General features: G+C 39.9%; 1 protein-coding gene across 1 annotated transcript in view; it reads right to left on the minus strand.

Annotated features, from left to right (window-relative positions):
• The window catches only part of COL9A1 (collagen type IX alpha 1 chain), a 91,989-nt gene that overhangs the window by 30,924 nt on the left and 36,163 nt on the right, over window positions 1-24,902 (minus strand). Inside the window, exons 13-26 of the mRNA XM_081941995.1 lie at window positions 24,850-24,873; window positions 24,059-24,112; window positions 22,650-22,703; window positions 21,537-21,569; window positions 21,114-21,170; window positions 19,932-19,985; window positions 19,343-19,396; window positions 17,373-17,426; window positions 14,364-14,417; window positions 13,488-13,541; window positions 13,041-13,094; window positions 12,795-12,848; window positions 7,953-8,006; window positions 5,193-5,237 (exon numbers count right to left, since the gene is read on the minus strand). Of these exons, the coding sequence (XP_081798121.1) occupies window positions 5,193-5,237; window positions 7,953-8,006; window positions 12,795-12,848; window positions 13,041-13,094; window positions 13,488-13,541; window positions 14,364-14,417; window positions 17,373-17,426; window positions 19,343-19,396; window positions 19,932-19,985; window positions 21,114-21,170; window positions 21,537-21,569; window positions 22,650-22,703; window positions 24,059-24,112; window positions 24,850-24,873 (699 nt within the window). The remainder of the gene's footprint in view (window positions 1-5,192; window positions 5,238-7,952; window positions 8,007-12,794; window positions 12,849-13,040; window positions 13,095-13,487; window positions 13,542-14,363; window positions 14,418-17,372; window positions 17,427-19,342; window positions 19,397-19,931; window positions 19,986-21,113; window positions 21,171-21,536; window positions 21,570-22,649; window positions 22,704-24,058; window positions 24,113-24,849; window positions 24,874-24,902) is intronic.

The following is a 24,902-nucleotide window of genomic DNA, read 5'->3' on the forward strand; positions in this document are numbered from 1 at the left end:
AAATGTATTAACAAGAAAAAAAACCTGAAATGTTATATTGGCATAAATATTCAGACCCTTTGCAACAACACTTTAAATTTAGTTCAGGTTCCCCCCCCCCCCCATTTTTCTTGATCTTTGCTGACACACCTTGATGTGGTAAATTAAATTGATTGGACATGATTTGGAAAGGCAGACACCTGCCTATAGAAGGCCTCACAGCTGAAAATGCATACTTAGCAGGGCAAAAGCCATGAGGTCAAAGGAACTGCCTGCAGAGCTGAAAGGCAGGATTCTTGCAAGGCATGGATCTGGGGAAGACTATAATAAAATTTCTGCTGCACTGAAGGTTCGCAATAGCACAGTGCCCTCCATAATTCTCAAATGGAAGAAGTTTGGCACAACCAGGACTCTTCCAAGAGCTGGATGCCTGGTCAAACTGAACCCTATTGAACATCTCTGGAGGGGGGGACCTGGCTGTCCACTGATAGTTGCCATCCACCCTGACTGAGCTTGAGAGAATTCGCAAGGAAGAATGGCAGGAAATTCCCCGATCCAGGTGTGTCAAGTCTTTTTGCATCACAGGCAAAAAGACTTGAGGCTGTAATTGCTGCGAAAGGTGCTTCAACAAAGTTATGAGTGAAGGGTCTGAAAACTCATGATATTTCAGTTTTTTTTCTTTTTAATACATTTACAGATATTTCTAAACTTTTATTTTCACTGTCATTATGGGATACTGAGTGTAGATTAATGAGGAAAACAATGAATTTCAACAACTGAAATGGACAAAAGTGAAGGAGATCGGAATACTTTCTGAACACACTGTAAGTGAGGACTGTGCAGGCCCTGGATTCAAACTCCAGCAGGTGCTTTATTCACTGCAGAAGACAGCCATTCATTCCTGGAAAAAGTTCCAGTTGCTTTAAGGTTGCAGAAAGGCACAATGGTGCTCCAAAGTGCTTTTCCTACATCAAATCCAAAAGGTTACACCGTCCTATTATAATTGGCCTCCATTCTTTTTCTAATGTTAAATACAATTAATGTATCAATATACTACTAAAACTCTCCTCCCTGCAACCTTTAACTGAGAGAAACTGTATAGAGGTGGGTTGCTCCCGGTTCGTCCCTGATCAGGCGAACCGGTAGTGGTGGCGGGGGGAGGCTCCATCCACCCACCTGGACGCTTCTGCGCATGCACAGAAGTGTCACACAAGTATGCGAGTGCACAAGAAACCCGGTAGTAAAATAAATTGCAACCCACCACTGATTACAAGGCAATAATTTTTGCAGAAAAATAACCTTAAGTTACAAAAGTAACTTAAGGAATGCATCCAAAACCCATGGCTCCCATGGAACTGAATTTTGGCTTAATTTTTAAAAATATTTTGTGAGATAAGAATAGCACCGCATTCATGGCAAAAGCACTGAGGTGCTTCTGGGTTGAAAGGATTAGCCAGTGACATCATCATTGCCTAGGGAATTCCCAGTTGGGGGGCACCTTTCATGTCCCCAGCATGAGCGGGAGTGAAGGATGGGACCTCAACACACACACCCTTGGTGGCACTCAGGTCTTGAATCTCCACCCCAGTGTCCAAACCATGCAAGCCACCATGCTCTGACATAAAAATAATCATAACAAGTTTACCATATAATACAAAATGCCACACAACATTTCCCATGCTGATGTTTGACTGTGACATGTATGTATCCTAATTTTTCCAGTGAAGGCAGGACATTAAAAGTTCTGTCACAGTTGTAGCCCTTGAGGACTCTGGTAAGGACCTATCTTTGAAATGATGACCCAAGACTGTGTGGGGTTAATTGGTTAATCAGTAGTTGGCAAACCACACTGATTAAATCAGTCAAAGTCCACATTCCTTTCTCTTAATCCTTTTTGCTTACAAGAAGGTACGATGGAATGTGCACATTGCAAGCAGTAAGAAATTAACTTATAAACATATGGGTCACGTATCTTCATCATGAAGTGTCCATGAGGTGTCCATGAGGAAAAGCATGCATCTGTAAACCAATCAATAGTTGCCAAGTGGATTTTCTGTCCAATGAGCTTTTTCTATTCTGAGAAGTTTGACAATAAAAGGGAGCCCCGAACAATGCTCTGGGTGGGTGCCTTCCCATCAGGTGCCTTCCCATCAGGTGCCTTCCCAGTGAGTGCCTTCCCATCACAACCTTACTCCTGTCTGCGTCTGCTTTTCTATGTTACCAACAGAGGGTCAATAATATTTGTCTCTCTTCCTAAAGAAGGAAAGTTAAATAAATGGCTTATTCCAAACCTCAATATATAGCTTTTAACCAGTGGTGAAATTCATTTTTTTTTTATTACCAGTTCTGTGGGGGTGACTTGGTGGCATGGTGGGGCTTGGTGGGTGTGATTTGGTGGGCATGGCAGGGGAAGGATACTGCAAAATCTCCATTCTCACTCCACTCTGGAGCCAGCCAGAGGTGGCATTTGCCAGTTCTCCGAACTATTCAAAATTACCGCTACTGGTTCTCCAGAACCTGTCAGAACCTGCTGGATTTCACTCCTGCTTTTAACCCTGTATGAATATTCTATTTGAAATGTGATTAAAACATTATTAATTAGCCACCCAGAATTTTCCAGGTGCATTTATTGATTGCATTTGTACCCCACTACACCCTTGAGGCTTCTCTGTAACTTCACTAGAAGACACATATTAAAATATTCAGAATCCAATAAAATCCAGAGAGATAAACTATAGAAAGCAAAATATGATGCAGAGAGCAAACTCTAAAAAGAAGTGTTAGGTCCTAAATGTCCTTCTGAACATGCCCTGCATGCACCCTTTCCAGATGGCAAATGAAGTCTAACTTCCAATGGGAGATGAGTCCTAAATAAGCAACACTCCAAATGAAGAACCACCAGCTGGGCCTGATGACAAGAATAAATAGGTCAGGCTGACTCATGCAAGCAAACATAGTCCCGAAAGTAGCTTGGTAAAAGCTTTATAGGTCAACACCGACACCTTAAAAATTGCACCTGGAAGCTTATAGGAATGCAGAACATTAGCAAAGTTAATGCTGCCTGACCAGGGAATACAACCTACTATAAAGCTTGCTGCATTAACATAATCTAATGAAATTTGGAAGTGGTATTTAAAGGCAAACCCATGTACAGGATGTTGCAGTAGTTTGACCAAGTATTCATAAGGGTATGATTTACTGAAACAACTTCTCACACTCCAGGTAGACTAGCCAAATCTAGGTGAGGCTCTCCTGACCACAGTCTCCACCTACTCTTTAAGTGTGGGCTACAAGTTCAGGAGGACCTCCAAATTACAGACCTGCTCCCTCAAGGATAGTGATTCAAGAGAGGGCACCAAGGAAGGATCACAAGGCCAAGTCATCGGTTGCCAGTAGCTGTTGTGGCCTGCCAGTGGCCTGTGGCCAGTGAGGAGGTTGGGGAGAAACATGGCCCAGTCCTGGGGGCTGAGAAAAGCTCAGACGAGGGCTCTGCATTGGAGGCAGAGAGGGAGCTAGACAGCAGTGAGGCAGAGGAACAGCTGGAGCCTGTTCCCAGTGTGTGCATGTGCAGAGCTACCAGAAAACAAGAACTAAGAAAGCAGAGTTGACTTAGGAGTAAAGCCACACATTGGAGGTGATTGGCCCCTCCTATAGGAAACAAAAGAGGAACGAATGGGGAGTGGGCTTTTGAAGGAAACAATTCGGTCATTCGGTCATTTCAAGAGTGGAAAGTTCTGTTTGTGACTGTGAGAGAGACTGTGCCAAGTTTTGCCTTGCCCTGCATTTGGAAACTAGTTATTTGGCAGTTCTCCAAACAAGATAAGGTTAGTGTTGATAAACATTCCTCTGAAAGACTGTTTGCTAAGCCTTGCTGACTGTGAATGAAAGGAATTCACAGTCATATAAATAAAAGGGGTTTTGCTGGGACCAAGACTCTGCTTCTTGCTTTTTAAGGAAGCCTGGGTCAGAACAGTAGCAAGCCAAGGACTCAAGGATTGTCAGGATCATCTCCAAGCACCCACCAGAAAGTATCTGGATTCATAAGGTGCTTGAGGCAGACCATTCCAGTGGGTCCCATCTTGTGATACTGTATACGGGCAGCCAATAAGTTATAGCCAGCCTAAGAAATGATCCAACCATAACAAAAGAGCAATGATACTACTCCCCAGAGCCAGATCCCAAGGCAACTGCTACAAAGTCAAAATGAGTTTAACCATGAGGTTATTGTGATAGGCTCTTAATTGCTGTGAGTCTGAGCTCTTCTCAATCCCTTTCCCATTGCATGAAAGTTTAAGTTCCCCAATACAAGGGGTGCGGGTGGGGGAGGGGGGAAAGACTTATTCAGCAGCCCAGCTGTGGAACATACAATTTCGTTAAGTTTCCTCTTATGGCTTAGCACAGACCTAGGCATTTTATGCCACCACCACCACATCTGGCCCTTTGGATCATGTGAGATCAATTGGAAATTAGAAAGCAAATGTAAATAAGTGCACCATAAGGGTCAGGAGAAGAAGCCAAGTTGGTTCCTTCAGTTGTCTGGTGGCTGTGAGAGGGTAAGAAGACGACAAAACTTTCCTGCACCTGCAAAATGCTTATCTGGAGTAGCCTAAAGAGTTGAGGTGATGGAATTTGAGGACATCAAGTTACACTGGTTTGGGTCCCCACAAAAGTTCCAGTTTCTCATATGGCCCCTTGGGAAAATTAATTGCCCACCCCAAGCTTAGCATATTATATCAACCAACCTGTTTAACTGATTTACACCGCAATTTAGCCTATTGCACAAATCCAGAGTAAATGGTTCTTTCATTAACCAGCTTTAAGCATGCTGTAGGACCACCACCACCCAAAAAAAATAATTCTCACTTCAGTTTTGACTTGCTCTAACACTACTACCCGAAGCAAATAAAAATTCAGAGTCAATAACTGTTTCAGGCTTTTTGAAAATAGTAGCTTGTAATCCCTGTAGATCCATTAATAAAATCAAGGTTGAAAAGAAGCTGGTGTTTTGAATTTGGGCTGTGGGAACTTTGATCTAAATCTCTGCTCAGCCATGAAGCTTTCTGACTAAATAAACTTTCTCTCCTTCGACTTCAGCACTCTGCAGAAGACACCGTAAATGGGATTGTCACATTTAGGCTACCAAGGGAAGGAATAAGTAACAGATCCATCTGTAAAGAAGATGGACTATTTCCAAATTTCCTAAGATACTTTACCTTTGATCCAGCAACACCTTTTGCTCCAACGGAACCAGATAGGCCCTAAAAAATAAACAGATATTGAAAATATTTGAAATGTTGTAGCGAAATTTCTTAATGGAAAAGTCAAAAAGGTTGCTTTACTTTGTAACCAGTTCACTTGAAACACTGCAAATATTAATTAATGAAACTTCGCATCGTCAAATTCACCAGGAACATAAGAAAAATGAATGCTTCAACTCAGAATAAACAGGCACAAGGAAATTGATGTGTCCTATTATAATGATGGATGTGTCCTACATACGGTATGTCCAATCCTAATGACATATACTTATTAAAAAGGTGTCCATTCAGATATGCATCAATGCAAAGCAACCCAGCATAGGTAGATGTTTCAGAGAAGAGCTCTTAATGAGTTTTGGGCAGAGAGGAGGTCCTCAATTTTGCAAACTATACATCTATTTATGTTTTAATTTATTTATTAGACCTTTGTCCCATTTTATTACTTTATAAGTATCCCAAGGAGATGAATATTTCAAATACCCCTTTCTCCTCCTAATTTCCCCACAACAACGACCTGTGAGGTGGGTTGAGCAGAGAAAAAAGGACTAGCCCAAAATCACACAGTCCACTTTTATGTCTAAGGTGGGATTAGTACTCACAGTCTTACAGATTTCAAGCCTCGGCAATCTGGGAACATGCCAGGGATAAAGAATCAGGACCACACATTAAGTTCCAGTTAAGATGATTTATTTGCTCTTGCCTTTACAACGAACTTTCAGCATTAACTTGGTGTTAGAGGAGGGTTAATGGAATTCAAGGGAGGAGAGGAGGCTGAACTTGGATTGCTAGTAGAAATGTAATGACTCTAGGCCAGGGGTGTCCAAACTTGGCAACTTTAAGACTTGTGGACTTCAACTCCCAGAATTCCCAGCTGGCTGGGAGTTGAAGTCCACAAGTCTTAAAGTTGCCAAGTTTGGACACCCCTGCTCTAGGCTGATTACTTGCTTGACTCCGCCCCCAGGCTCTACCTCATATCCTACATCCAGAGGTGGGATTCAGCCAGTTCTCTATGGTTTGGGTGAATAGGCAGCAGTGGCTGTGGGAGGCTCCGACCACCCACTCTGATGTATTGCGCCAGCACTGCCCGTGCACAGAAGGCCATCTGCATGCAGAGATGAGGTGCATGCGAGTGAAGCGTGCGCTCACATTTGCGAACTGGTAGGAAAGATAACGGAATCCCACCTCTGCCAACATCACAACAGCAAAGGGCATTGCCTGGATCCATAAACGAGCAAACACAATGGGAATAATTATGCATGCAGTTATTTGAACAGTTTGATTTGATCAAGAACCAAACTGTTGATTTTCTGAATGTAGCAATAGATGACAGGGTTTCCAGAGAAAACAGCTTTTCATTACTATAGTTCCGTGATGGTGAACCTATGGCATACGTGCCCACAGGTGGCACGCAGAGCTATCTCTGCGGACACACAAGCCGTGGCCCGGTCAGCTCCACTATGCATGTGTGCATGCCTCCCGCCGACCAGCTGTTTTTGGGGTCTTTACTAGGAGTTGCGCATGCATGCGTGTGGGTGGGGGATCATGCACGCATGCACAGGGGGTGAGGGGAATGTGGTGCCCTCCCCCGTGCCCCATTTTTTGTTCCAGGAGGCTTCAGGGTGGCCGACTAGCACCTTAATGGGGGGTGGGAGTGGAGGGAGTGCAGGGGGGGTTGTGCATGTATTTGCAGGGACGGGACTTGCTGGGGGACATTGCATTATGGGTGTCGCACACGCCCATGTGCACATTCAGCACCTAAGCAAAAAAAGGTTAGCCCTCATTTCTATAGTTAATAGCCAGTTTTTTTCCTTCCCACAATAACAGGCCTGAATTTGAAGATTTGCCCCCAACCTCTTATGTTTTTACAGAAAGGTTTTGCATGGTCAACATGCAAAAAGAGTGACACTGATCTATTGGTTTTGCCTGGATTTGCATTAAAGAATTACTACAGAAATTAAAAAGTGCCTAGATACTGCCTTATTTCATTCCTTTTTTTTTTTTTACTAAAAATGTCATTTTGGACTTGTACTAAATTACTGTCATGCTCAACAAGAAAAACTGGTAATTGATGAAGATATCACCAATTTCTCTCACAGACTGTCTTTGGAGATTGAATTATAAGCTGTCTTGGTGAGTGGATGAATGCAATGTAAAACATACCCTGGACGTATCTTTCTACAAGGGTTAATTGATCTTCCCTAAAGCCTTCTGTCCCTTATCAACCCGTCAACCCTTTTCCAGGGCAGTACCTAGTGTATAATTTGCTATACTCAGTGAGGTAATCAGCCAGAAAATGTCCAATGTATTCATTATTTGAACTGTATTGAGCAATTTGCAAGAGTGGTTAACTTTTTAAGAATGAGTGCCTTTCCCATTTGCACTGTATACATATACTATAAGCACATGATTTGATTCCTAAAATTAAAATTAAATTTCCAAAGCATAGTAAAATGACACCATTTTGATTGTTTATTTTTACAGTTAAGCCAACACACACACACACACACGTCAGCAACAAGATTTTTTCTTGGTAACATTACAATATACTTTGTCCAAATTTTAAAGTTTCTAGTTTTCACCATCATCTTGCTATTTGGTTCAAAGCTGCACTTACTGAAAATATAATGAGACTCAATAAACACCCAGTTTCTGTTAGTTTGGAAATGTAACTTTGCGTATATTTTAAAAATGGGAAAAAGTATGGAAAACACTTACAGGGATTCCCTGAATGCCTGTATCACCTGGAGGTCCTGGTTTTCCCGGTTCACCCTGGAAAAAAAAATGTATTTCAGGTGACTCTGAATAAATCTTTGTAGGGAATCAAGCCAATTGCTTACATGCTATACAAAGTTATATAGCAAGACGATAAATCACTTTCCCACTTTGGCAAACACCATCCCTGCCCAGTGGTGGGTTGCCATTTGTTTATTACCAGTTTGCTCATGCACGCGCGAATTCAGGTGGGCGGAGTGTCTCACCGCCACCACTACAGGTTCTCCCGATCAGGGCCGAACCAGAAGCAACCCACCTCTGTCCCTGCTACATATGTTAAATGTGGTATTAAGCAAATGAGCCAGTTAAAGTAAATCGGCAATATATGCCCAAGAAATAAAGATATAGTATGTAGATATTATCCTGATAGAATAGGCTATCTAGCTCACCTTTCTATTTTCATAACAGGAAAGAAATTACCTCTAGAAATATCATATTGAAGACATATGGACTTCCTACGGTATGTACTAACACCTGATAATTGGATCTTTATTCAGTGCTTCTATCCATCAAGCAAAGGTGATATTCAACCGGTTCTCTCCGGTTTGGGCAAACTGGTAGCAGTGGCTGCGGAAGGCTCCGCCTACTCACCCCGACGTAATGCGCAACCTCCTGCGCATGCGCAGAAGATGGCACACACAAGCGAAGCAAGCACGCATGCTCACAGTTGTGAACCAGTAGGAAAGGTAAGTGAATCCCACAACTGCCACCAAGCTATCATTTTAAGGAAGCAGTCAAAACGTTGTAAAAAAAATAATACCATAATCAGATATTATTCATTCAATATGCAACTAACATGTATATAAAATACTAATTAAGAGATGCCTGTAGCTAGACCAATATTTCTCAACCTTGACAATTTTAAGATGTGTGGACTTAAGCTCCAAGAATTCTGCAGGTAACATAGGTTGAGAAACATCGATCTAGACTAGATAGAAAGTATCTATACTACTTGTCACAAATAGGAAGACAAGCAGAAGAGACATGTTCACTGGGTAATTCACTAAACATCTTGCTTTGCCCCAGGCTTATCATTCGGGGGGGGGGGGGGGGGAGAAGTAGCTAGACATATATCTTACACTGCATGAGTGACAATCGCTAGGATTTTCTCTGGTATGGCTCTGCCATTAACTCTTTGGGAGCAAGCCCTTTGTACCCACCTTAAGAAAGGGACAGCTACTACGTATGACTGATCAAGCCAGAGAAATAGGCATTTCCCTGTCTCAGGAAGTAAATGTTTGCAGGGAAATAATTAAAAAGATATAAATGGAGGCAGGTGAACTTGTGCTGGAAACACCATTATCACCATGTCGGGAGTTGTTGTGTTGTGTACATGAAGATCCCATTAGTCACACCAAAGTGACATCTGTTTCAACATTTGTCTTCACTCAGTTCTGGCTTTGAGCAACCGGGTCAGGTACAGATAGAGGGTTTTCCTTGCATTTGGTACACAGAATCATTTCTCATTTGGAAATATATCCACTTCTGCACAAAGCAAATTAGGCATAAGGGCTGGTGGGCATCTGTAGTTCTATCTTCCATGAATTGACAAATCTCTGAAAGCCATCTATGTTTGTTACCATCAGCACAAATATTCTGGTATGTATGTATTTGATTTATATCCTATCTTGTCATTTATGACTGTTCAAGGAGACTAAAACGAAAATGGAGCTCTTCTGGAGACCTTTTAGCAGTTAATTGGGTGATGTATTCTACTTGATTATGATAGGATGCTCTGATTAATTTATGAATTGCTGAATTTAATAACTTTTACTATGGCTATTTCAATGTTAAATAAATAAATTTTTGGTTTACCATGAACATTTTGGTTTATGCTTCGTTATTTGCCCACTGTGCAATTCAGCAGTATACATGACAGGCAGATAAGCAACAGGCAGGCAGATAACCGAAAAAGATAGCTCAGTAATGCCAAACCTATGGCACGCGTGCCACAGGTGGCATGCAGAGCCATTTGTCAGGGCACGCGAGGTGCGCGCGCTGACCAGCTGAGTTCACCCTTTTTTAAAGTCATTTTTTGCCGTCCTCAGGCTCCAGAGGCTTTATAGGGGCCTGGGGAGGGCGAAAACAGCCTCCTCCACCACCACCCCGGAAGCTCTCAGGAGGTCAGGGAAGCCTCCAGACAGTCCCTGAAGCCTTCAGAGCACTCAAAACGATCCTCCGAACAAACTGGAAGTGCTCGGAGGGTCGTTTTGAGTGCTCCGAAGCCTTCAGGTACCGTCCGGAGGCTTCGCGGACACCTCCGGAGGGTGTCTGGGGGGGCGGGGGAGGCTGTTTTGCCCTCCCCAGGCTCCTATAAAACCTCTGGAGCCTGGGGAGGGCAAAAAAAGCATGTAAAAATGGGAGTGGGAGCGTCTGTAGTGCGTGCATGCACACTGGGGGTCGCGCATTGCATTATGGGTGCGGCATGCCCGCACACAACCCCCCTGCGCTCCCCCACTTATGGCACTCGAGCCAAAAAAGGTTCGCCATCACTGAGATAGCTCAATCAAATGCAGAATACTTTTTTTTCAAAAAATAAAACATGTGAAAACTAGTTACCAAATTCAAAAAAACTCAATAATTTCCTTTGATTTACATTCCTTTTTTTTTCTATCGTATTCAACCCACCTTGGCCTAAACATCGCATGTTTAAATATGAAAACTGAAAGCAGGTACTGCTGCTTTAAATAAGCATGATGTGATGAAATCATATTTGGCATCAGAGATTGTTGCATTCCTTTCCTTATTTCATCTCTGTAAACGTGGGCAATAGAAATGCAGTTTGAGAATGTTCCTCACATATTTTGAAGAATACATTGTTTGGTATGGAATTTATGAGCCAGAGTCCTCTTTAGCTTATTTAGTATTCTATCTAGACCATTTTCAGCTAAATGGTTCTTACACAAAAGCAATCATTTCTACCTGTTGTTTGTCCATTATCCAGTGTTTGTGTGTGCATATGTGTGTGCATGCACACAAACACAGGCTACTAAATAATGTGTGGATATATCTATCTATCTATCTATCTATCTATCTATCTATCTATCTATCTATATATATATATATATATATATAGATGAATGGATGGATAGAGATAGATAGAAGAGATAGATAGATAGATAGATAGATAGATAGATAGATAGATAGATAGATAGATAGATAGATAGAGATAGATCGATAGATCGATAGATCGATAGATCGATAGATCGATAGATCGATAGATAGATAGATAGATAGATAGATAGATATAGATAGAGATAGATAGATAAATAGATAGATAGATAGATCGATCGAGATAGATAGATAGATAGATAGATAGATAGATAGATAGATAGATAGATAGATGATGGATAGATAGAGATAGATAGATAGATAGATAGATAGATAGATAGATAGATAGATAGAGAGGTAGAGAGGTAGAGAGGTAGAGAGATAGATAGATAGATAGATAGATAGATAGATAGATAGATAGATAGATAGATAGATAGATAGATGATAGATAGAGATAGATAGATAGAGATAGATAGAGATAGATAGATGATAGATAGATAGATAGATAGATAGATAGATAGATAGATAGATAGATAGATAGATAGAGATAGATAGATCGATAGAGATAGATAGATAGATAGATAGAGAGAGAGATGATAGATAGATAGATAGATAGATAGATAGATAGATAGATAGATAGATAGATATAGAGATAGATAGATAGAGATAAATAGATCAATCGAGAGAGAGAGAGAGAGAGAGAGAGAGAGAGAGAGATGTAGGTAGGTAGGTAGGTAGGTAGGTAGGTAGGTAGGTAGGTAGGTAGATAGATAGATAGATAGATAGATAGATAGATAGATAGATAGATAGATAGATAGATAATGTTTTGCCACCAAAGAAAGCATCAGGGCTTATTTTTAGTGGGGATGTCATCCACTGACTCACCTCACCTGCACACGTCTCTCTCTCTCTCTCTCTCTCTCTCTCTCTCTCTCTCTCTCTCTCTCTCTCTCTCTCTCTCTCTCTCTCTCACACACACACACACACACACACACACACACACATCCCGCCTCTTTTTCGCTATCAAGGCCTTCAGGAACTTCTTCATCCAGCAAGGCCAGCAAGGCTTTCCTGAAGGCCTCTGCAGCTGACAACAAAGCTCCAGATCAATCTGGAGCTCTGTTATTGGCTACAGAGGCCTTCAGTAAAGCCTTGCCGGCTGCAGTAAAAGAAACGGGTTGAAGTGTGCAAGGCCTGGCTGCAACTATTCGAAGGTAAGTAGTAGGGCAGCTCAACCACCTCCCACCCTCCACCCTCTGGCTTAATTTTTACCTGTCCACCCTGGAATAGGCAGGGCCTTCATTAGGGGTTATTTTGGGGTTTGGGCTTATATTGGGCGTACATGTAAAAAGCAAACTAGGACTTACTTTCTGTGTAGGTCATATTTTCTGGAAAACACAGTTCATGTTCATATATGCACATACATACATACACAAAGCTGCATATTATTATAGTAGGCTTTGACTTACAATAACAATTGGAACCAGAATTTTTGTTCCTAAGCAAGACAGTTGTTAAGTGAGTTTTACAATCATTAAGCAAATCCGACTTCCCCTACTGACTTTACTTGTCTGAAGACACCAGCCATTGTCACAGGCTTTCAGTTTGGTGGTTCTGTTTTACTAATAACAGCTGAGAATCCTATTCAACTAACTGATCTACTTCTCCATATTTTCCTGGTTCCCATTTGGCTATATTAAATTAGAACAGATATATTAACTTCACTTTCAGTACCTTTGCTCCTGGCATGGCAGGTATACCTTCACGGCCATCAACTCCAGGTAAGCCCTGGAAGAAGAAATAACCCTGTATTTTATATACTGGTATCATAGAAGTCACTTTCCCAAAAGGTTTCCAAAATTATGGCCACTCCTGTAAGTCACACACACTTTTGCCTGGCCTTGTAAGGCAACATACATTTCCATTGTTGGAAATATAAATAATACATTCCATTATACCTAAGAATCATGGCATACATACTGTTTCTCCTTTTGGCCCCGGAAATCCTGTAATTCCTCTAATGCCTTGTGGACCCTAAAAATAAGAGGTATTTTTTTAAAAAAAAAACAATGATGAAAGTATGACATGCAGGTCAGTAGATATGAATAAAGCAAAGGAAATGACACATTTCAGATACGCTTAAGATTGGGTATCAGCATTACCTCCCATCTATTTTTGCTTTCTAAGTTCTTTTTCGTGCAGCTTTCAATATGTACTGGCTTAGTTTCATCACAGAGTAAATTAATGTTAAAGGTAATAAAGCTTACACACTTAGATATGTGGAATTTGTCATTATATGAAATAAACTCTGCACAAATCCCATGGGTCATATTTGGATTTGCATTCCAATCAATATCCCTAGTTTTAGCTGGCAAACTGGAGATTTTCTTATTTTTCTCAGTTATTACAAGACTATTAAAAACTTACCCTCTCTCCTTTGGGGCCTGTTTCTCCCAGTGAACCTCGTGGTCCCAGATCACCCTGGAAAGGAATGTAGATAGTGATTAGCAATCTCTGAGCAATTCCTTGAAACAACCATATCAGAGTGATTACCAATTACGGGAAATGCACATCGACACCAATTGTAGCTTCTCATATTAGGAATCTTCTGTGGGTCTAGCTTGCCCTGGAGCAAATATGTTCCTCTCATTATTTTTCCAGACTTTCAACATATGGCACCATAGTTAGTTTGTCCAGAAAGATAAACACTACCCATCTTTCCTGATTTTGCATCAAAAGCGATATTATTCCACTTTAATATAAGGTATGCCCAATAGCCAGCCTTCTTTTATTCTGAAACCAAAAACTCGCATTTCTCATTCTTTTAAGAACCCAGGAAGGAGAAGAGACGGGAAAAGCAGACCTTTGGGTTGCCAGTTCTGAGGTTCCCAAGAGACCATGTCCCCAGGACAGAAGAGCGGCTCTTCCTCTTCCAAATCCCAAAAGTCACCCCACCCCAATTTATACTCTTGCTGCAATGAAGTGTTAAGGCAGTGATTCCTTTTCCGGCTCTGCAGAGCAGCAGCAGAGGGGAGGGGAGGGTTTTGTGTGCACACCTGCCGCTTGTGCAAATGCGGTTTCACACACTTGCCTATCGCTGGTGTCAGTCCACAAATCAGGAGTTGGGAACCCCTGTGTTAGGGCACTTACTGTGGTGTCTTGAAAATTAGTGCTTGTTTGTTTGTTTTGAATGAAAATTGAGATAAGGCACTTTGTTAATGTGAGGGTGAAGACAGTCAATTTAATTCTATCCTGAGGCCCTCACCAGGCTAAAGGACTTTAGGTTTAGACAGATTAACTCACAGCTGCTCCAGGAAGACCTTGGGGACCAGGCTCTCCATCAAAACCACGAACACCCTATATTGTAAAGACCAAGAAGTATGATTATTATGATTCAAGATCACAAGGTATTCATGACACAAAATTTTGCTATTACTCTATCACCAGTTCTGCTCCACCAAAGTGGATTACATATCTATAAGGAGCCTTGAAAATCAGGATAATTCTGGGATTGTTGAATTTCAGACATCCCCAGTGCGACCTGGAATAAACCCTGGTGAGTTGTCTCCATGTAAAAAAGGTATAGTTAGAATGAAGTAAAGCATTAAAATGATTAAGAAAACTGCTAAAAATACAAGCCAACAATTAAAGGCCCATTTAGGGAAGGAAATGTCTGAATAATAAGGAGAATGTCTCTTTTCTCAATTTAAACAGGGAATGCGATCTAATTATAGAGAAGACCTAGATTGCTGTCGGAGAAGCCAATAGTGTCTTTAAGTAAACCTTCCTAGATGAGATTCGGTTAAAGAATAATCTCACTCTGGCTTTCACATCAGCCAGTCACGCACTATCACATTTGAAACATCATAACCAGCACTTCTGTATATCGTCAAGATAAATATTGGGAATCTGTGTGAAGTTTTCTACACAGAAGTAATCTAGGTTTTGGATTTTTAAAAAATCTTTTTTGGTATTTTCAAGGTTATCTTGGCTGATGAACTCTGTACTGTAATTTCCAAAGTAGATACAAAAGCAGTTGCATGTAGAGCACATTGTAGTAGTCCTGTCAAGTGATAAGTCTGGTTAGTACATAAGCTGAAGTTGATTAAAAGTTGTTCCTTGCTATTATCTCAGTCTGACTAATTAGTGATGCTGAACCAGAAGCACATCCGAAATGGGCATCTACTCCTTCTGGTAGAGCATACCTCATTCACAACTGAAAGACCTCTTATTTGTGTAGGATTGATATATCTGGTTCACATACTTATACGTTAAACAGAAAGGGATATTAAATTGCATAGTTAAAGATCACTTGGTTTACTACCAAATTTTGACAGTACAAACTGGGTTTGTTCTGGAAACCATAAAACAAATGTTAAACTATGTGATGAATTAGAATATACCAGCGATGGTGAACCTTTTTTGGCTCGCGTGCCATAAGTGGGGGGAGTGCAGGGTGTAGTGTGCGGGCGTGCTGCACCCATAATGCAATGTGTGACCTCCCCAGTGTGCATGCGCGCACTACAGGCGCTCCCCCCATTTTTTGCATGTTTTTTTTTGCCCTCCCCAGGCTCCAGAGGCTTTATAGGAGCCTGGGGAGGGTGAAAACAGCCTCCCCGCCCCCCCCCAGAAGCCCTCCAGAGGCTTGAGAGACCTTCAGGACGCTTCCCTGAAGCCTCCGGTTTGCTCGGAGGGTCGTTTTGAGCACTCCGAAGGCTTGAGGGACCTTCAGGAGGCTCCCTGAAGCCTCCGGAGCAGTCAAAATGAACCTCTGAGCAAACCGGAAGTCCATTCCCGAACTTCCAGTTTGCCCGTAGGGCCGATATTTTGCGCTCCGGAGGCTTCAGGGAAGCTCATGAAGCCTCCAGGGGGGCGGGGGAGGCTCTTTTCGCCCTCCCCAGGTTCCTATAAAGGCTCTGGAGCCTGGGGAGGGCGAAAAATGGCTTTAAAAAAGGGTGAACTCAGCTGGCCAGCACTCGCATGTGTGCTGGCCAGCTGACAGGGAAGCGCCTCGCGTGCCCTGACAAATGGCTCCGCGTGCAACCTGTGGCACGCATGCCATAGGTTCGCCATCACTGGAATATACTCTTTGTTGTAGAACTACCTCAGAATTTTTTAATTACAAGCATAAAGAAAGCTAACATAATCAAGAAACTCCATCTTAGAGAAAGCCTATAAACACTGAATCTAATAGGGCTGTATGGCCAATCATAAATAGAGTTTGAATAGTGAATTTGCTGCTTATGGTAATAGTGTGTTGTTCTTACTTGATGAAATATTAATATTGATAATCAATACAACAGTGAATCATGTGAATGTTAATGTTTAAGAAAACAAAATACAGATGGCAAAAAAGATGGGTTAGCAAAATATTTTAATCTCCCATCATCTCAAACAGGGGTATCCATCCTTCGCAACTTTAAGACTTGTGAACTTCAACTCCCAGAATTCCACAGCCAGGCATTCTGGGTGAGGAATTCTGGGATTTGTAGTCCACAAAGTTGCCAAAGTTGGACACCCCAGATCTGAAGGGAGGTTGCTCAGAGCATTTGCACAATTGTAGCAGTTGGATATCTAGCCCTAAAAATGTAGAATTGGAGAACCTTTATCTTTCAGAAAAATGGGAATATATATTCAGATTTATAGATTATGCAAGTTTATCTACATATGCCCTAGTGGGAAAACAAGCATACTTTTTTTTTAAAAAAACCAACAATTTTAATATTAATATTAAAAATTCTTATTACATTTTTAGTAAGTAAATATTCCAGTGACTGTTTTAGTTTCATTCTTAAACTGCAAATCATAAGAAATGTAGAATTGGAGAAGCTTTATTTTCAGATAAATGGGAATGTATATTCAGATGCATAGATTATTATACAAGGCTATCTACATATGCACTAGTAGTAAAACTACTAAAAGTAAAAGCATAAGTTTAAAAAAGAATAGTTCTAACATTTATGTTAAATATTTTTACTACATTTTTAGTCACTAAATATTCCAGTGACTGTTTTAGTTCCATCCATATATAATAGGATCATAGATACTAAACAATAGGATAGGCCATCCTTTTGGAACTAATGACCATGCTTGTTCTCGGAGGATCAGATTGAGGCATGCACTCCCTGATGTCCATTCAAGACAAGGTGAAGAAGCAGAAATGTGAGATTCACCATGTACATTTCAAGTAATATCCACCATGCCCTTATGAATGTCCTCACATATCAATTCTTCTGTAAACCAAGAAACTACTCAATTAAACAACATTGCCAAACGATTTGAAATCACAAATGGATAGTTGATGCTACTTACTTTATCTCCTTTAGGACCCATAATGCCAATGAAACCTCTTAACCCTTGAGGTCCCTGAAATGCAAAAGATTCATGAAAACATGAAGCTCATGTACATGATTGATCACATACAAAATATATGCCCGCCTTCCTTGGACAAAACAGTTTTTAAACCTCTTCTATGTCCATTCTTGTGAGCAAAAATTGTATCTTACTTTAAAGCTTTTCTACTGATTCGTTTTTTTAAAAAAATCCCAAAATCTTAAAGAAATTAATTCTGCCTGTTCACTGGAAGGACAAATACTGAAGGTGAAGCTCAAATTCTTTGGCCACCTAATGAGAAGAGGGGACTCATTGAAATTGGGAAAGATTGAAGGCAAAAGGAGAAAGGAACAGAAGAGGATGAGATGGCTAGATATATCATCAATGCAATGAACATGAATTTGAGCAAACTCCAGGAGACAGTGGTGGACAGGGTAGTCTGGTGTGTCCATGGGGTCATTAAAAGTTGGACATGACTTAGTGACTGAACAACAACAAATCCTTAAACATTGTATATGTTTTTTCTGTCTCCATCTGTATGAACTCAGAAGTTCCAAAATGATGCACTGTGAGTCATCTTTTGTGACATCAGCTCCCAGAAATAAAATCACCTTTCTTTTTGTTACTATTCAGAAGATTGTGAAATGTTGGTTATACTTAGAAACCTATGGAGATGCAACTAATAACATGTTGTTACTTTAATTTTACATCATGTATTATTATTATTATTATTATTATTATTATTATTATTATTATTATTATTATTATTATTATTATTATTATTATTATTATTATTATTATTATATGCATTGCAGAATTTATTATCAATTGTGAGAGCTGCTTAGATTTGCTCTTGATTGGTGTGGTGTGAAAGTGCTGGCAGTTAAGTCTAACGAAACAGCCGTCAACACACATACTTTGGTACTACAAGTAGTTCTCGACTTCAACCATTCATTTAGTGACCATTCAAAGTTACAACGGCACAGAAAGAAGTGACTTATGACAGTTTTTCACACTTACGACCATTGCAACATCCTTGCTCGGCAACTCTACATGTATTTATGAAGGTTGCAGTGTCCTGAAGGCATGTGATCCCCATTTGTGACCTTCTGACAAGCAAAGCTAATCGAGAAGCCAGATTCCCTTAAAAAGCATGTTACTAACTTAACAACTGCTGTGATTCACTTTACAAATGTGCCAAAAAAGACTGTAAGATGGGGCAAAACTCACTTAATATCTCTCTTGCTTAGCATTGGAAATTTTGAGCTCAGTTGTAGTTGTAAATTGAGGGCTACCTGTATGGGAAGAAGACTGGGGATCAGGCATACCTGCTTCTCACAGTTGTCAGTTTCCTTCCTACTGTGAATGGCATACCTATTTATTGTTATCCTTTCAGTCTGGTTCAAGGCAGGTAACAAATTAAGCAATTGGTTTCAACACTGAATGTGCTGAAGAAAAATGCAGGTAGTTCTGGTTTCAATTAGTGGGGAACGCAGGAGAAAAAGGACTCCCACTAGTTTGATCATGAGACGGTCATGAAACATAGTCAGATCAGGAACTTATAAATGATAGTGACTATTTTCCAAGGCACCTGAGGGTAGAACAAGAAGCAATGGGTGGAAACTAATCAAGGAGAGAAGCAACTTAGAACTGAGGAGAAACTTCCTGACAGTTAGAACAATTAATCAGTGGAACAGCTTGCCTCCAGAAGTTGTGAATGCCCCAACACTGGAAGTCTTTAAGAAGATGTTGGGTAGCTATTTGTCTGAAACGGTATAGGGTTTCCTGCCTAGGCAGAGGGTTGGACTAGAAGACCTCCAAGGTCCCTTCCAATTCTGATATTGTATTATTGTATTATAAGAGATAGATGGCTATTGGCTTCACTTACTTTTTTACATCTCAATATGATGAAACGCAACTAAAAAGTTAAATAAAAGGAAATACTTTACTGGAGGGCCCTGATCTCCGATGTCACCAATTCGTCCTTGTTCGCCTTCTTCTCCCTAAAAATATATACAAGGCACAAGTTAGTTAATAACACATTTTAAAAATTAGCATACATAATTTACTCTGTTTCCCTCGATATTATCTATTGTATTATTTATGTATTTCCCATATATGTAAGCGTGGAGGCAGCGCACATTAAAATCGGGCTGACTTATTAGAGAAAGAGTGTAACCAGGCAATAAAGGGGATGAAAAGCTGAGGGTACACAATATCACACTAAATCATTACTGCTTTCAGCCACGGTTGATTGAACAAACTGTATGCTAAAGCATAAACTGTAGTTTACAAATCACAAGATTTGTTCACATGTCATAAAATGCAAAACAAAGCACATTATTTTTAGTGATTCAGAGGGCCATTATTAGCTGCTGTAACTAACTGCTATGAAAATAGTGGAGACATGCTAAGATTAATTCTAAGAAGATTGTTATTATTCCTTTCTTAAATACACAGCAACGTTAAACATTCTTCCTCCATAAACCATCACTATTCCAGCTTATTTGCATGTAATCATGTTCTACTTCCTCTTACCTTAAGGCCTTGCTTTCCTGGTTCCCCACTCTCACCTTTTGCTCCTTTGTGGCCCTAAAATATAAAGCAAATATATTTTCATTGATGTTAAATATGCCACCGGAAACATTGCCTATTAAAAAACAATAGGTTTGGATGTTTTAGCTATCTAAAACCAGTTATTATCCTAGTCTGATGCCCTCTAAATGTCCTGGACCTCCACTCTAAGAATCAACCTGTGATCATATCAGCTGGTAATGATGTGTAGTGTGACCTAATATAGCTGGAGGATAGCAAGTTGGAGACGTTGAAATTAACACATTTCAATCAGAGTTCTCCAAAGTGTACTGTATGAACCCCCAAGAGTTAATAGGATCATCCATTGTTGTTAGTATGGTTGGTCACACAGTCAGCCAGATGTTTAGATTGGATTTGGCATTTTTATCTACCTATTGAGTCCTTCCCAAGGACCCAAGATAGGCAGATGTTTTTTGATGGTGTTAAAGGTATTGTTGCAGGATGTAAGCTGTTCCAAGTAAAAGCTGCCATTGCAATTGACCGATGGTGATTTTGTCAATGCCAATAATATTCAAGTGTGACTCCAGTTGTTTTGGCATTGTAACCAAGATACCTACTACTATTGGTGCTATCTTTGCTTTCTTTTTGCCACAGTCATTCTATTTCTATTTGCTGGCATTTGTATTTTGTGATTTTTCTCCAGCTCTTTCTCTTCAATTTTGTTGTTGCCAGGTACTGCAACTTCCACTGTCCATATTTTTTTCCCTTTCTTATTGATATTTGTTAAGTCTATATTATGTTGCAGGTGTTTTGTTTGAAGCACTTTAGTTTTTTTCATTTTCTATGAGTTTATCTATTTTGTGATCCCACTAGTTCTGATTTGCAGGCAAATAGTATTTCTTGCAGATATTCCATTGCAGTATGATTGCTACTTTGTCATGCTGTGTTTGTGGTCAATCTGTGCAAACTTCTGGCAGCAGTTTAATTAATAGTACTATTGCCATAAGTAGCATTCATTAAATTATTAAATGGTTTTCATATAATAAATGTTTGTTTCATGTTCCAGTGATGTTTAATCTTAACTCTAGATTGTTATGGTACTGCTGTAACATCTTTTGAAACTTACCAACATCCAATCAATATCCTGTCATACCCAGAATGTATCACACCCATCCCTTCTCCTACCTTCATGCCCATCATTCCAGCAAATCCAGGATGACCAGATGTGCAGGCATTTGGACACTAAAAATGAAACAATGAGTTAAGTTAATAAGAAGAAATCTTGATTAGGGAAAATCTGTTCACTAATTTACTATAATTTAATTAGTATGACTGTCCACTCTATAAGACCCTGGGCAGTTTACAACAGTCACATAGAGACAATTCCGCTACCTCCAGTAAAACAATTAAGACCCACATAAACATACTTTCTGCACAAAACAACTAAATGCCCAATGGCACAAACAGTAGAATAAATATGACAGCCCCCACCCATATAAATTACAACCACATATTAACTCCAGACCTGGAAATACAGCCAGGACTCAAGGGCTTTCCGGAAGCTCAGGAGGGTGGCCTCATCCATAAAAAGGAAGATAAATATCTTACCAGTGGATCTCCACCATGATGACCAACTGTTCCCTGAGTAGATTAGCAAAGTTTAAAATTAGGATAGCAATGAATATTGCTAAGCATCGAGTTGAACTTGAATTAATAAGGCTGGTAGTATAGATCCACAAACGCAGTAAAGGAGCTTTTCACAAGGCCAAGAGTTATTTTCCACCACCAACAGAGGACCTATTTAAACTCACAGACAGAACCAATATGGAAAAACGTAGGACCTCTTTCCCTACATAATTGGAATGTCCCTTTGGAATCTTTTCAGTTCAGTATTGCATTCTCCATTCATACTGTGAATTTGTACATACGCCAAGTAGAAGAAGCAGATTTCTCAATTTTTGTCTTCATTCAATAAATGGGATCAACTATGAACATGGGCAGCCTTCATATATTTGCCCTTTTACTCAGAAGAGATGAATTAGTACTGAATTGGATCAACTGGCACCCTTTGAAAATAAGCCACAGCAACGTGTATCTAAAACAGGGTGCAAAGGGCCCACTTGACATGCTAGGCAAAGCTTGATACAGCCCACATGTTGACTAGAGTAGGATTTCTCCAGCTGTCGGGCACTGGAGTTATGCAAAAATTTTATGGAGTTCCATGAGAGACTAAGAGAAGGAAAATAGCACAGGCAAGGTGTCTATAGCAATTAAAGAACGGAAGAAAGAGTGGGGCTTGTTAACTGCCATTCAGAAGTCAACCCCTTTCTGAGGGTCTTTGTGGTCATGACAACTCAATGCTTTGCCTCTTAAGAGTTCCTGGGATTTTATTTTTAACTAAGAGATTCTGCAGCCTGAAATATTTCAAATTTCCTCTTTGAGAATATCTGTCAGGCTCAAAAGATCAAATCCACACATGAAGGTGCAATTAAACTGATTTATGGCTGCTTATGCCTATGCACAGGAATATCCTCAACTAATGGGGATAGCACAATTTTGGTGCTAGATAAAGGTAACAGAAGTCAAAGCGGGTTGGACTTAGTTCACTTATGGCTACATAGAAAGGCTAGGCTCATGCCTCTTCTAACTCTGGCTCCAGGTTCTGCTACTCCTTTCCCTACAATACCATACAAATTGTGTAAAAAGGTGCAGCAAACTTACCCTTGGCCCTGGAGGTCCTGGCACTCCTGAGGGGCCTCTCCTTCCAGGATCACCCTAAATAGTGTCACAACAGCATAAAAATAAACTATATATCCAAGTCTCTTAAAAGAAAGGATAATGAAAACCAAACAAACTCTACATTGGTTACATTTTTAAGCACCAAAAATGTTCTAGGACAGAGCAAAATTCTGGCTCAGAATAAGAAAAGTAGTGTAATTAAGAAGACTAAAAGAGTTTAAAATCATTCATGCCTTTCATTACTTTTACCTCTCAAATGATGTAGGAAGCTGATTACATACAAATGGATTCCTATGTGACATCTCTTAAATACACAACTTTAATTATGGAAGTGCATAGATAAAGATAGCAGAATCAATAGTTCACAATAAATGGGTGTTTCAGAATGGGCAGATTAATTTGTGGAGTTTTGAAAGACTTCATTTATTATAATCCCCAACAAATAAATATCACACATCATTTTCATGTGCAGTTATTTGGGAGGAAAAGCTGAACTTAATTGGATTCACTTTTTAATCTGCATTAGTTGGAATGAGCTGTAAAACCTTTATTATCCATATAAGCAGTCATAGGAATGGCTACTTGTACAGTAATTGTAAAGTAATATTCCCAGATGAGACTTCACCACATGAGAGAATGTTAACCAATCTAATCTAATCTACTCAATTGAGTTCCAATAAATGCTACTTATAGGAATTAAGAAGAGCTTTTTATGTAATTAAGTAGAATATAGCAAACATAAGAGATTTGTAGGCTTAAACCAAAAGTCTATTTATTCCACAGAGGGCAAAAGGCAATGGACTAAAGATGAAGTGTGAATCTTCCCTTAGACATAGTAATAATATTGGTGACATCCTATTGCAGAGATTCATATCAACAACAGATTTCCACAATCTGTGCTCTCTGTGCTGGTTGGACATTCTAGCTGCAACTAAACATCTAAAAATTACCAAGTTTGGAATGGCTAGTACTGTGTTTCCCCAAAAATAAGACCCAACAGGAAAATAAGCCCTTGCATGTTTTTTCAGGATGCTCATAATATAAGCCCTACCCCAAAATAAGCCCCAGTTAAGATCATCAATCAGACAGATGTATTTCGTATTGCATTCCCCTGAAAATAAGACCCATTTGGAAAATAAGCCCTAATTCGTCTTTTATAGCAAAAATTAATATAAGACCCAGGTTTATTTTCAGGGGAAATGGGTACATATTTATAATTGGAACAATCCTTTAAAGATAGACCTAAATGGTAGATTCATTTTAGTGTGTTCAAGTGTAATCAATGTGTCAGTCATTCCTGAGGGATGTCTTTCGTAAAAGCATGGTACAAGGTTTAACAAGCAGGCAAATATTAATCAGTGATTTAATGGAATATGAAACAAAATACTCACAGGTGGCCCAACTCTTCCCACTTCTCCTGGAAGTCCTCCTATACCAGGAGGACCCTGTATTGAAAAAAAGATAGAAACTAATTAAACTTCTCATAACAGGGATTGGCAACTTTCTTGTAAAGAGAGTCTGTGCTGCTGTATTATTGATACTAATTTTTTTAATCTTTCAAGAGCAGCAAAAGATATCACATTAGAAGGATGTGCATAGTAAGAATCTTAAAGAGACAAAATATCTGACTTCTCTCTTAGTTCAAGCTTCCTCGTCTGCACTCCAAATGCCCAAAATAGGAAAATAAAATCCTATCCAACATTTGGGAGTATTGCATTTTTAATGTGTGAAATTGGTGTCTTAAACTTTGGCAAGAGTTATGCCCTACATCATCTCTTTAAAAGTACCCTCCTCAAACATGCATGGACCATAAAAACAGTGCTGGACGTATCCAAGGGCTAACCACCCCGACTTGGAAAGCTAGCCCTGTCCAAGGAATGCCTGGGTTTTTCTTAAACAGAAGAGTTTAATAGACAGTTAATTGTGTATGGTTGATTATGTTCTGTTTGAGAGTTGCTTTGGGTATGCAGGAGTGGTAAAAGGTACCAGATTAGAAACTGAAAGACCATAATTTTAGTCCTACTGCATGACTTTGATCCTGTCATTTTTTCTCAACCCTAACAAGGAAGCAATGGCAAACCACTTCTGAAAATGTTGCCAAGAAAACTGTGGGGGCTTGTTGAGATGGTTACTGGGTATGTGCAGACTGTTTCAAAGTGAAAAACAAAAAAACTCTACTCACAGGAGGTCCAGGAATTCCCTTTCCCTAAAATAGAAAAAACAAAGTTTTCTCAT

Source organism: Natrix helvetica (genome assembly GCF_964273705.1).
Source record: "Natrix helvetica genome assembly, chromosome: 2".
In the NCBI taxonomy this organism is placed as follows: domain Eukaryota; kingdom Metazoa; phylum Chordata; class Lepidosauria; order Squamata; family Natricidae; genus Natrix; species Natrix helvetica.